The 14547-nt window shown below is 43.2% G+C and overlaps 1 protein-coding gene across 1 annotated transcript in view; it reads right to left on the minus strand.

The window, feature by feature from the left end:
- Positions 1-3334: 3334 nt before the first annotated feature.
- LOC104280581 (actin-related protein 2/3 complex subunit 1A) overlaps positions 3335-14547 on the minus strand; it is a 12088-nt gene continuing 875 nt past the window's right edge. Inside the window, exons 3-9 of the mRNA XM_009878265.1 lie at positions 12131-12353; positions 10375-10482; positions 6882-7094; positions 5642-5717; positions 5241-5434; positions 4429-4519; positions 3335-3570 (exon numbers count right to left, since the gene is read on the minus strand). Coding sequence (XP_009876567.1) covers positions 3532-3570; positions 4429-4519; positions 5241-5434; positions 5642-5717; positions 6882-7094; positions 10375-10482; positions 12131-12353 — 944 coding nt within the window. The 3' untranslated portion in view covers positions 3335-3531. The remainder of the gene's footprint in view (positions 3571-4428; positions 4520-5240; positions 5435-5641; positions 5718-6881; positions 7095-10374; positions 10483-12130; positions 12354-14547) is intronic.

Raw genomic sequence — 14547 nt, forward strand, 5'->3', positions numbered from 1 at the left:
TTACCAGGCAGGCACCTCTGTTGTTTTTTTCCCCTCCTGCTTCAGAGCAACTGATTTTTATCCCACTTCCGGCTGGGACGGGTAAATCCCAGGAGGCCATCTCCTTCTGGAAGTGCTGGGAAGGAGAGATGGGCTTCAGCTTCTCACTCCCCTGCTGCAGGCTGGCTTTCCTCCCTGAGTAACGCAGCAGAAGCGGGCCAGAAGCATGTTGGGGTGGCTGGTGGGGAGGGGAGACCCCTTGCAACCTGTGCCCCTTAACACCTTTGTTAAGCTGCAAAACCAACTCCCAGGTGAGGGGTCAGCTCTGCAGGTTGGTGCCGAGGAGGCAGCTCATCACTCCCTTGGTCCTCAAGCCCTTTAACCGCACATCCCTTCACAAACCTTGCCGTGACCCCGACAGACACGCGTGGAGGTCCCAAGATATCCCCGGAGGCTGGTGGATCTCTGCGGCTCTGGTCAGGTGGGAAGGGTCCCTCTGGGAAGGAACAAGCTGCCCCGTCCTCCAGCAGCAGCGTGCCCCTTGCACTGCCCAGCCTCACCCCCGGCATCTCTGCACCCCAAACACAGCACGAGGGACGCAGCCCCCACAAGAGCTCCGTTTCCTCACTGCTTCTGGGCCAGAGTCTGCTCCTGCTCTTCTCTGAGCCTGAGCTGACAAGCGCAGCCTGGCCCCGGGAGGCAGCTCGCTGGTTTCCGACACTGTGTGGGCTTCCCCCGGGCTCAACAGCCCACAGGGGAACAAGCCAGTGCTGTGGAGGCCGGGGTGGAGGCTCAGCCCCACTGGGGCTCCTACCAGATCCAACTCAAGGTTTGGCTAAATCCCTTACCTGCTTTTGCTTCCGTTTTTTCAAGCAGAAGGATCCTCCCGCATCCAACGGCGGCGTGTCTTGTGATGCCCGGGGCCTCTGCAGAAAGGCCACAGAGAAATTATCCCACTGCACAGACACTGGCCACACCGGAACCTTTTCTTTTTTTGCTGAGGTATTCTTTGGAGGTGGGGCAGAGGGGATGAAAAGCGGCGGCAATTCTGCAGCATCTTTTCATTTAGAGGCTGGGCAGCTCTTCGGGCAGGTTCCTGTGAACAGCCCCTGGCATCCCTGCTTGCGTAGAGCCCGATTTCTTGCCCACAACTGTCTGTTAACTGGCACATACCATCGAGACTAAGCAGCCAGCAGCTCTCCTGTAATTAAGACTGCAACTGCGAGCTTTGTTGCGAACGCCGTTCTGAAAAGTACCATTAACCCCAGCACACAGCAGCACATGCCAAGAAGCCGAGCACTGCCGTTCTCCAAACACGCTCGTGAATCCTCACCTGTGCTGGACCCGAAGGGCAGCATTAGGGACGGGGGAGGTGACCAAGGAAAGGACTTCTAGCACACGTATTTCTCTCAGGTAGTCACCTGCGGCGGTTTCATCAAACCTCGCTTTGTTGGCTTTTCAGAGCAGACAGGTTCATTTTACCTTCTCTGGCTCCTCGCAGAAAAAGAACACGGCAGAAACATTTAGAGATGCATTTCCTCCACTCTCAGATGCTTTTTTTCCATCCTCTTACTTGAACCATATTTTTTTAAATCCATTTCTGTTTCCCCCATACTTTTTATTGGAAATAAACCACCACTTTCAAAAGCAACTTCAGAAACAACATCATGACTGTCTGCTGAGATACAGGCATCCAGAAGTATGAACAGAGATGGACAGAGCCAAACCTGTGCTGCTCTGCCCACCTGCTGAGGCAGGCAGGGTCACTTCCATCCAGAAGACACTTAATTCCTTTAGTGTTTTACCCCAGCTCAGACCCAATCCCACCACAAAGTCCTCGTACACGTTGTGTCACCAGACTGCAAGACCAGAGGCTAAATAATCATTATTCTACGTTTAGAAGGGAGAGGAAATTGCAAAGCCATGCTTGAGTGCTGCGGGAAGGCAGCAGGAGACACAAGAAAACCTAAAAGAACTGGAAAAACAGTTCACTCTGTGCACGCGACCAGTGTTGCACCTGAAAATGATCCAGCTCCGTGACGGGCACAGTTCACTTGCAGCTGAACGGCAGCAGTTGTCACCTTTGGGAGCTTATCTGCCACTCTGCCTTTACAGTCACTCAGAGCTGAGAAACAAGCAGTGCATGAAGCAACTCTCGTTCCAGAGGAAGTGGTAAATTTAGTCACTGGGGTTTTTTTTTAAGACACTTCTGCATTTTCAACAGAAACAACAAAGTCTCAAGCCTTGCAAAGCAACGCTGTGCGGCAGATGATCCCCCCCAGAGCGCAGCCTGCCTTGGGGCAGCGACACGAGTTAAGAGTAACCACACCACGTGAATAAAACAAGTTAGTGGCAAATGGCTCGACGAGCTACCAAGGCTCAAAACTGAACTTCAAGAGGTACAGTCGCCTGGAGACCAAGGAACTGCACAGAACCCAGAGCATGCTGACACCTCTGATCAGCGTGCTTCGTTTCTCCACCAGTCATTACAAACACAGAATTTTATCGGCAGAGCACTCTGCTCTAGCGACACAGGCAGCCCTGCGCAGCTTCACGGACTTACAAGGCGATTGGCTTTTAATTCACCCTCCTAAGACCTGGCTCAGCAGATTTTTTTGCTTTACTTTCTCCATGCAGCCTTCCAGCCCATATCCTTGGCACCACACGGTGAGAGGTCTTTGTACAAATCCTAAAAGGCAACTACAGATAATTCTGGTCAAATCTACAACCCACTAAACGGGCAATAAAAAAAAGACACTCAGGATAACTTGCTGTTATTTCTGTGAGGACATAGTTTAGTGGGTTGATAGGGCTGGGACAAAGGCTGGACTCGATGATCTTCAAGGTCTCTTCCAGCTGAAACTATTCTGTGATTCTATGACTAAATGCTAGGCAGACAGAATTAAGATGTTTATCCTCCACAATCATCACCTCAAGGGAACAATTCCTCTGAAAGAGGCTCGGCTGAATCTTCACGTCGAGATCATCAGCAATCCAGGTCTTTATCTGTCAACTTCAAGAAACTTTCAGTTAAAATGAACTTTTCCTGTTTTAAAGCCATAAGATATCAGCACAGGATCTGCCCACCTTCTCTCTCAAACTTGATTCCCTCAATATCTCTTTTTTAATTATTGTTAATAAGCACCAAAACAAAAAAAATCCAGTTTTTCTTTTTTTTATTATTATTATTTCTAGCAGACAATTTACATAAAATTCCCCTTTTAAGTTAGTGATTCATAACTTCCTGCAATAAACTACTTAAGGAGCAGCTTTGGTAAAGAATGGAATGAAACAACCAACCAAAAAAAAAAAAAAAAAAAAAAGGAAAGAAACAAACAACAAAAAAAAAAAAAAAAAAAAAAAAAGAACAATCACAGCTGATTTTGAAACCAACACAATTCACCAAATCTAGATTCAGAAGAAAATCTGCCAAGCCGTATTTTCTCAGTGTTTCCAAATATTCCACCTTCCTCCTCCCTTTTCGAGTTTGTGCAGATGTGGGAGCTGCATTCTGGCAAGCAGTTTGTCCTGCTAGATCACGGAAATCCATCTTTACATGATTCGTAGACCTTGAATCGAGGACTCTAAGGTCTTGAAGAGAGAGAAAAATCTTAATCACAATCTGCTACAATATTCTGTGTGAAGTAATTTAGCGTAAACACTGATGCTAAGAAAAACAATGAAACCCTTGAATACTTGAGATTAGACTCAAATTCAAGAGCCGGAGACCACTACAGTAATTAAACACACGTACATACAGAGCCCTGAAACTGCATTTAAGCAGCTGATGTATCACCTCAGCTTCTTATTCAGCTCCTGTCCCTCCACCAGAGCATTTCTGGCACTCTCGGAAAACGGACCAACTGCCTAAAAACAGCTTAGGGAGGCCGGCAGAGCCCTCTGTTGGCAGTCCCCTGCAAAGCACTGGCATTATTATCCCCTTTTAGGGTTTTCAGTGTAGTGCTGACTGCGTTTTCTAACTGTTTGAGGTAACTTCTTACTACCCTATGAGGTTAATTATGAGAGGGCAGGACCATGTTCCACAGAAAGTCAGGGAGCAGGGTCCAAGAGGATGGGACTGAGAAGAACCAGGGGTCGTGTCACACCAACGATCACTCCAGCCCAACTGTGGCTGAGGCAGAGGTCAAGAAAGGAAAGAATTAGTGGGATTCCTACAGGGACATGAAGAGATTCCATTAAAAAAAAAAAAGCAGCCTGGGTTAGCACCATCTGTTAAGCAAATTTTATTGGCATTTATGTTGAATCTTGGACCTCTCTTCCTTATGGAGTTCACAATTGGTCTTGACTATTCCAATCTGGATTTCCTACTGCTAATAAAACCTGCATTAGGGCTGAGCCCCAGAAACTCATGCCAGAGATCCCCCCTCAAAAAAAAAAAAAGACCCACCGCCGCACCCAGTTCACATAAACACGGTAGTAAAAGCATACCTTGAAATCCCAGATGGTCATTGCTCCATCAATGCCGGTGGTGCAAAATTTACGACAATCTCGTTTGTCGATCTCATAAATAGACACTTGGCTGAAAACAGAGAGTGATAGCTGTAATGCAGACACCCGCTCCAGAGAGCCAAAAAGCTGAGAAATCTGGGTTGAATTCAACTCCTACTCTCTCAAAGGGAGACATGAGTACAGCAGAGCCTATGCTACATTTTTTTGGTACGATGCTTCTGAAAAATCAGCAAAGAAAAAGGATGCCGAAAGCTCTTTTGTCGCTTGGTGGCCGTAGCCTAAACATTTTCCTCGAATGAAGACAAATTGCTTTAGAAGTGTCAGCATCTTCTGGGCTCACATACTTTTTTAAATGCAAGGCTACACCGCTCGATTAACTTGAATCAATCTTTTTCATGAGTAATGCACACAGAAATAATATCTGAAATAGGAAGCTGGTACACAAATTTCTGTTTCAAGGGAGTTTTGCTGACTAGATTTTGCACAGTGCTACCAACCTCGTGAACTACCTACATGATCGATAAGATAAACTCTGTTCAAGTTACAGAACGCATTAAACACGAACCAAGAGCAGCAGCACACACACCACGTTAACGATTAACTTCGCCTGCATCCGCGTAAGTCCCAGAAATTGATAGCTGTTAGCGAAAGACTGAAATGAGAAGGGGATACCAGCTAAATCCACCTGGTACAGCCAGTTTGAGCCCTCACAGGTTTGTGGTACATGCTGGGAAACTGAAGTGCTGGGGAGGAGCTTTCCTTCCCCTCCAAGTGGCAGCCAAGGCACTCACGTTATACTGTTTTGGTGCAGCGTCTCCAGGGTAGTGTTACGATCTTCTGTAGTGGCTCTTTTATCCATGTTTCGGAAGCGTTCCATAGCGGAAATATTGCGCTGGATGCTCTGTTTTGGAATGTCTAGTTTGGAAACGAAGGTCAGCAAGCCACGGTCGTCACAGTTAAAGAGCATGGGGCAGCAGTCATGGCCCTGCAAACCAAGCGTCATGAAATCACGACAGGAAACATAACCAACAGAATCACCATTTCATTTTTCTGCTGCTGTTACTACCAGAAATGCAAAGTCTATCACTCTGGAAGAGTTTGCTTACCACTACCTTTGGTTACTACTACTGTGTGGTGTTTCTCCCCCTCCAAAACACTACAACGTTCTCCAGAAAATAATACAGACACTTACAGCTGCCACCACGCTGTTCTCGGAGACAAACGACACGCTCAGGAGTGGGAGGAACTCTGTTTTCAGCTGCGAAACCCTGAACACAAGAACAGTTGTTAGAGGACTTCACTGAAACCTCTCATCCTTGGCCTCAGCAAAAAAATAGAGACCGCTCCCACACAGAGATTATTGGAAAACAAGTCAGTGTAGCTCAGTTGTCCTGAGGAGATACTGGAAGGTTGTAGTTTGTAACTAAGTTTCTACCAAATAAAAGTGCTCTGGAAGATCTATAGAAAACACAAAGTATTCCAGGTAAAGGGCTGAAGTTATCTAGCACTGTGTATAAACCGTGGCAAGAGTTTAAAAGGAATACGCCCAAAAAAATGCCCAAATTGAAGCTGTTAATTGAAAAAATGAACAAATTGAAGCTACTATTTTCATTTGCATTAAAAAAACCCCACACTTGCAGTTTTAGTGCCTGACATCACCTTTTCAGGAGGAAAAAGTCTGTACATTAAATTATGTCAACTTTTCATGCCAAATGAGAACAGAATTCTAGAACACTTCACACTTAATAATATCCCCAGCCAGGTATTTGTTTGGCTGTAGACATCAGAACCGTAACTCAAAACAAAGGCCAGCAATGCCCGATGATCCACCAGAGATCTCTGCTATCAAAACGTACAGGGAATCCCTTCCTTCTTGGTTAGAAAGCCAGGGACGCTGAAAAGTTATTCAGATCAAGATGAGGAGTGGAAGGAAGAACTGTTAATAAAATACGTGACTGAACTGGAAGGGGTAAACTGAAACCTTGCAGCAGCAGTGTCGTAAGGGCAGTGGTTGGAATTAACATTTCATGATATCAACTACTTATTATTTCCCAGATCTTGGTTGGGGAAACAGTCTTAGTAGTTACAGAGTGAGCACATTTCTAGATTCTCTTGAATCCATTTACAAAAAAAATAGTTTCCCCAACCATTACAGTGAACATTTTTCTTTTTCAAATGCTTTTTTCCCCTCTCCCTAAAGTTAACTGACTATATCCTCACTGAAGAATTCTTGTATCAAATTTAAATAATCTAAAATTTTAGAATCTAAAAGCCATTATTTACATAGGCCTCAAGAGACTCCCGGAATCTACAGTAAAACTGGCAAAACCGGAAACAGCAGCCACAGCTCTCACTGTTGCAAACACAATATTTCACATACTTTTCCTCTCCGTATCAAGCAGCTAATTACTAAATAGAAAGAGCACACTTACATCATATTTTTTGAGGCATCAGCAACTGACACAGTACTATCGTGACTGACCCAGGCTAGGCGGTTACCGCTGGCAGAAAAACTGACACTGTGCACCCATCCGCCGCTGCCAGCGCCCCCAAATTCCGACATCAGCTGCCCAAAAGGCATTTTGGAGCCCCACGGCGTGCTGGCTGGTTTTTCATCCACTTCCTTAATGTAAGCTGAAAACACCCTGCAAATTAAAGATTTCAGCATGAACAGAGACAGAGAAAAAAATTCAGCCCTCCTGGGAGGTGCATATACATTTCACGTTGGAAGCAAATAGATGCAGTCTACTAAAATAAAATATTATGGTGTCTTTAAACAAGAAGCCCCTGGAAAATTTCAGTACACAGAGAGAAAGGAATAGCACAGAGGGTGTAACGCACACAGGTTTCTCCTAAACACTGTTGTTGTAGCTCTCTCCTCTTTTTTCCAGCGGACGGCACAAAAGCACACGCCATCTCTGCGTTGTGCTGAGATTTCCCCTTTCATCCTTCTGCGGTGCTAATAACTCTAAAAGCCAACTCTTCAGTTCGAGAAGAATCACGAATTGCACGGTGTAATTAGAAGCTAATATGAATACCTACAAAATTACCCGCTTTTTAAGAACATTCACTTTTCAGGAAGATTTCAAAGAAAGAAAACCGCTGTTCGAATGCCAGCAAAGAGACTCTGAGCCACCTTGTTCTGGCTCCTTACTGAAAGAACGCCCTGAAAACCTGAAATACCACAATGTTTTTGTAGGTTTGGGTGTTGTTTTTTTCCCCAGCACCACAATTTTCAAGATATGTTTCAACAGAAAGCCTCCCCCTTTCATCAAATTCCTTCTGCATGATTCAGACATGCCACAATATGGTGTTCTTGACTGTTACCATGGAAGTTATTGGGACGTCACGGACATAGGATTGGAGTCCATTGGACAGGAGGAGCAAGTGAGTTTCGCCAAACAACTACCAGAGAAACATTTCAGTGTACGTGAAAAGCTGTGATTGAATATTCATGGTTGCAGTCAAACACAAAAAGGAATTATTTTATAGTGAGTTTATGGAAATGTTGCTCTCTTCCCCTCCCCCCCCCCCCCCCCTGCTGTTTTTTAAATCTTTTACATGTGTGGGGTACACACTTCAAAAGGTACCTATATTCAGCTTATTCAAATGAAGTTGATCATTTGGAACTAGAAGGGCTTAACTGCAGCTATATTAGGTACAGATTTCCAGAGAATTAAGTACGAATTTATATTTGGCTCTATCACTTTAAATATAATCTAAAGATAATCCTTCAATAAACTTAATTTTACAGAGACATCTGAAAGGACAGTTCTCTTAATGGATGGAAATAGGACAAGATGTGTCTTTGACACAAGGCAGAAAAATTGTCCCTAAGTAGTGAAAGAGCTTGAAGGGGGGGGAAAAAAAAAAAAAAGTCTTTTCCCATACTGAAGTCTCCCTCTATTTTAAAACCAAAATAATCTCAGCTTGAAGGCCCCAGGCTTCCAAGGTCATTGGGAAATGACTTTCATTTCCCCGGCAATATTGTTCCAGCAAGAAAACTCACACATCTCTCACTTAGCTGCTTACTAGCTGGCAGTGGCTCTGGCAGATCCACCTTACAATTTTCTTCAGAACCACTTTGATAGGTGCAGACTTCAGGCCCAGCTACCTCTATTATCTTCGGTATGTAACTGAACATTCCCTAGAACTGGAATGTGAGATCTGCATTCATCATTTACCAAAGAGTGTGTTCTTTCACGGCTTTGGAGAAGAAACAGAAACAGAAACCCAGTACCAATCTCCACTGTTTTCCTTTCTTTCATGTTTCTATATGGAGATTTCTATGATAAAAGCAGCAAAATTATTAAATTACGCAAAGTACAACGTTAAGGAAGAGCAGAAAGCTGCTCAAATGTTTTAAACCACAATCTGTTTGTTTCAGAATATCCTCCATTTTCAGAGAAATAAGATACAGGACAGAATGAGTTTTCTGATGGGAAACAAAAGGATTAAGCAAGTCTTTTAGAGAATGCTCCTAGGAAACTGGATGAACCACACTTGGACATTCCTCCAACATAAACCCCTAAAAAACCAGACTGAACGTAAAATGATGCAAATTAAGTTCTCAATCAAACCAGGAAAGAACAGATAATCAGGGATGTGAAGTACATAACCAGCACTGAACAAACTCTGGAGACAAAAGAGCTGAAGTCTAAAGTAACAGATACGTGTAACAGACACATATATGTGCATATATATATATATTTTGTGTGTACATCTATGCATACCTATCTCTACATACATAATCTACCTCAGCTGACCTAATGATGTTTTAAGAACATGCATGAAAATATTTCCACATGTGAAAAGCAGCTGCCTCTGGAAGATGAAAGAGTACTTTTAAACATTTTTTGTGAGACGAAGTGAACACGTAATGAGTTTATCTAATTAAAACTGGTGATAGGGAAGGAAAGGGTCACAGCTCTCCTCCTCTTGCCGATGTCCGTTTAACATCTCTCCTTTTATAAAAACGTATCAAAGGATAGAATTCAGATGCACGGGTTTCATTCTGAAATAAGGAATGTAATAGTCAGTCCCACCTCTCCCTCCCACGCCTTCTTAGTCACTTTCAGTACACATTTTGAAGCTTAAAAATTGCCCTATTACATAAAGGACTTAAGAAAAGAAAGCTTCATTATTATTCAAGGTACAAGCGATTAAGTAAAATATGAATTAAAGTCAACCACTCTGCAGACAGCTCTCCTGTGCAGACTTCATCACGGTGACCCCCATCACGCAGCGCAGAGAACCTGCAGGACCCATCCCTCACGGTGTTACTTCACACTCGGTTTGAAAGACTATGCCATCCACCTCGCATGACAACCTGTTTTAACCAGCTTTTTTTTTTTTTCCCCAAAACACTCTTCAAAAATGTGCTTCATCGCACTGAGTTTCAGGTGGATCAATTCCTTGACACCGCTCACCACAGGGCCGCAAAAACGTTAAGGACAGCACAGGCAAAGGGGAGAGGGAAAAAGTAACTCCAGAGAAAAAAGAGATCCCACCTTTGGAAGTGCCTCTGTAATTTGGAACTGTACCATTAAGACACTGCTTTTTAAACTCTAACTAGCAGCGCCGGTGTTCCACAGGACAGCACCTACTAGTCTCACTGCAGCCCAACAGCACGATCTCAGCATTTGGGGCGTGCACAGTGGCACTACTTCTGTGAACAGCCAGCAAAGAAACCCACCAGCTCACCAAATTCAGGCACATCCCTCAGCAGACACACGTTAGTGGTGCAAAGTCTGTACGCAGTAGCACCAAAGCCAGAGTTTCTCAGGCTGGATGTTTTATTTTGGTAACGATAACAGCACGCAAGGAGCCAATTCTGACAGCAAATGCACAATTAACATGCCCACGCTACTGACTGACTCAAGTCACTAATCCAAACTGATTTACGGGCAGTTTATTTTCTCTCACCTGCACTTGAAGTCACAGGATCCTGCAGCCAGCAAAACATTGTTGGGGTGCCAGTCCAGGCTAAGGACAGTGGAACGAATAGGTTTCTTAATGTGTTTGCTCACCCACCTAAAACAAATAATAACAATAATAATAATAGTTAAAAAAAAGATATAAGATTTGTATTAAACCATTTTACCGGACTTCTCCAACTCCATGAAGTCTTCCTCAAAAAGATCACCCCTTGACAATGACTACACACATTAGTTCTGCAAAACACAAGTTATGCCCAAATCTTTCATAATTTTAGATACTATGAACAAACTCATGTTAAACACACATCTCTTCACCTAAGTGCTATTCTCCTTCCGACTAATTTTTATAATGCGTCAGACGGAACTCCTTAATGTGAATTTTGCACAGTAATTGCCTGGTCCCTCACACCCTATGAATAAGAGCTCAGCTTTGACTGCGATTGAACGGAACTAAGAAGCACTATTTTCTTAGATTACTAAGTTCAAGTCCTCTCCGGCTCCTTCCATTGAGTTTTACAGTAATTTCTCTTGCCTATAGACTTTTCTACTGTTTAATAACACAATAACTGCAAAATGCAACAAGTAAACGGGTGAACTGCTGATATGGCCAGAGTATACCTCTCAGTTATTTAAAGTACAGTGAAAAGTGTTCCTGACATTGAATACATCACTATTAGCCTAAATATGTCTCAGCAAATTTAGTTTGTTTGAACTGTTTACAAAACAATAATGAAATCTGTTATTCACTTGATGGCCTTTGGGATGATGGTGCTTTTTCTGTGAATTTACTTCCATCAGGCACAAGCAGTTTTAAAGGATCACATTAAATTATTTGTCTTCAACATATGGGGGTTTGATTCTTCTGCAGACAAGTGAGGTAGAGAAAACGTTAATAACTGAATATTTTGGAAAGCATGGAAGTCCAAAACAAAGTTGAAAATGTATTTTTTAGGTGGTATCATCGTTTACCAGGCGGGCACAGACACCTGTGTTTTTATGAATGTTTCTGCAACCCGAAATAACAGAAATTCAACATACTGATTTCACCTACAGATGACATGGTAAATGTAGCTCCAACAAATACAGCTACAAACGTGGACCCAGTAAAGATAAGGAGCACTGAGTCTGGACGTGGAAAAGAAAAAAAAAACACAACACATTTGTGGTGGAAACACTCGTGATAGTACTGTCTGAAATCTAGAACTGTGACAAGAATACACGACAGAACAGAGAACAGGCAGATGACAAGCCTGAATATCTTCTAACAGATCACCCTGGAGCTAAGTGACAGACTTGAACTCTTTAATGACAAAAATGGCCCAAAATAATCTATACAGAGGAAAGGTTTCCTCATTCATTCTGGGAGGATGGCAAGGGGAAACATGTATGTTTTTTCAGTCCTACAGTTGCAGTGAAGAATTTTTTACTCTGCAGAAATTCTAGCACTTTAAGAAAAGCAACATATGTTCACAGCAGTCAGCCAGAACGCTTCCACACCAACAAGTACCACCTGAAAACAGGTGAAGTCCAAGGTGCTACACCAGAGCAAAAAAGTAAAAGAGGAAACTCTCTCCCTAAGATGTAAAAGGTGCATGAAGGAACTGATGAGGCCCATCCCTCCACACTTCCGAATTTTAGGAATTAATAAAATAGTAACCTAGTTACCACCATTAAAATCCAGGCTTTAGCTCTCTCATGCAGGTATTAAAGGTATAAATGGAAATTAAAATTAAACAGCTCACCAGTCATTTTCAGATTCAAAGTAGCACACAGATATAAGTCGAGCTCCACTTCCCACAGCAAATTTATTCTCCAAGGGAGACCATTTCACAAAGGTGGCTGCGCGATTAATTCTCAGGATGACAAGGGTTGGTTTCCACACGCCATCCTTCTGGCTCCAGACGTAGGCGTTACGGTCCGCACCGCAAGTCACAATGCGATCGCTTTTGGGAGCCCAGTCAATACCTGCAATTTAGAGTTCACATGAAGAAACTTTCCCCTTTATATACCGTTTGCTTTGCAGTAAGCCAAAACAGAGACAATCTCACAGCCTTCTACCACAGAGACAGTTATTCCTATTACGTCAGTATTGCGCCCGGGCATTTATTCTCTAGGCACCTTTTGTCCCTCTAGCTTTCATCAAAATCACAGATGCCAAATTTCCAGATTCCACGGAGAACTCGCCCACTTGGGAAGCCACTGGAAGGGCTGGCCAACAGGTGGAGCTCTGCAGACGGGCTCCCTCCAAACCACTGACTGCAGCAAGAGACCCGTTTCAACAGCTGAAACCCAGCAATTCTAAATGATGCATAAACCTCTAGCACCACTGTCTGCTTGCTGCCAGGCTGCGGTCACGATCCCAAAATTTAGATATCAGGCTAGGGTAGTTTTTTGTTAGATCAATCTTTACATACCAATACAATCCTTATATTTTTTTCCATGCCTATTTAAGCTGTGCACATGAAAGAAATGTTTATCAAGCAAAAATAACAAATCTAAATAATAAAATGAAGTGTTTGATAAAGTTGTCATTGCTTCTTTCCTCCCCTATGCAATAAAGGATGTTTGTCAACTGGAAAGTCCTACGGCAACATTATTTTTCATCTTCTCTTTAGCATCCTTCTTTGAGATCCAGAGTGCAATCCTGAAATCTCCTGCCACAAAGTTACATTTCAACGTTTTCCCATAACTGTGTTCAGTATTAAAACCATTCCTTAAGCATGTGAACTGATAAAAAATGATAGCTATGGAAAGAATATGTAGGAATGTCACGATATTATTCACATATGGTCTACTTTAAAAGAGCTGTATGCTTAAAAATTTCAATTTTGAAGAGGCCAGTAGTCTGAAACCATAGTTAGATGAGTCAGTTGAGCACAGCTTTTGAAAGGAGGGCCATCTTGTTTCTCTCCCCTTCTCTTGCCCACCCCAGCCCCCTGCTCCAGCTCCGGTGAGGTGGGCTGACCCACGGCAAGTTCAGCTATTCAGCTTAGCAGAAAACTATGCAAAAAAGAGAATAATTATCTTCCTGTAAGCAAAGAGAAGCAGCTCGCCACAAATCTCTGAATGAAGACACAGAAGGCAAGACAAGGGACATTGTCCCTTGTGATGAGAAACTGGAGATGCACCAGCTGAACCACTCCTGTCAGAGGCAACAAGTGGTTTGATCAGTCCATCTCCTGTGTCTAACCACAGTTCAAGTCTACTCTTTGCAACAACCACAGCATTTAGTATTCCAAAGGCATACGCTGTGCAGGAAAGCAGGGAGAGCTCTTTTCCCAAGTCATGAATATTTGGCTCCTAACACTAACAGGTACAAGTAAAATGCAGAGAAATGTCTCTGGAGAACAGCACGTCGTTTGTAAATCCAGCCCAAGCAACTCTTCACAAAAGAGCACGTACAGTTGTGCTCTCTGACTGCAAGAATCAGATAAAATGAATAAAGTTCCTGCAAAACGCTCTTGGGCAGATACTTCTGCCCATTAGTGGGTTGAGAACAGAATGAAGGATTCTGGTGTTTTGGGCAAGTGCTTGTATTAATTACTTTCATTTCCTTAGAGAATAAAGCCATTATAAAAATATCACCATGAGAAAAAAACAGTAACGTAAAAGACTACCACAGGACAATCACATTTTAAAAATAACACCTCGTGACTCATCATGGCAGCTCTTCTCACATTCTCACTGCGGATCCCCAGACACTCTGGGCCTGCAGTAAAATGTGCTCTGTCCTAAGTCCAAGACTGACCACAACACATCTTTAACTAGGTCAGGTTAGCAACCTTGTCCCTGCTCTCTGCAGGGAGACTGGACTAGATGGCCTTGAAAAGTCCCGTCCAACTCAACACATTCTGTGATTCTCTGATTTTACCGTTTTCAGAAACCACAAACCAACACAACAGTTATACACTTGACAAAGTTTTAACACTAGCACTCGAAAGGGAGCAGCACCTACCACCAGGAGAGTTCGTGACATAACCAGATTATTTCAGTAGACTGAAAATTTATTCTCATTACGTCATTAGATGAAAAATAAGCAGTGGATAAGAATGAAAGGCTAAGTTACCCCACCAAAACCTGTGGAAATTAAATAAGCCTTTCCTTCCTAGCATTCTGCATACACTGCAGAAAAACGCTGTAGAGCCCACCATCAGCAGGA

This window comes from Apaloderma vittatum, unplaced genomic scaffold (assembly GCF_000703405.1).
Source record: "Apaloderma vittatum isolate BGI_N311 unplaced genomic scaffold, ASM70340v1 scaffold40101, whole genome shotgun sequence".
NCBI lineage: Eukaryota > Metazoa > Chordata > Aves > Trogoniformes > Trogonidae > Apaloderma > Apaloderma vittatum.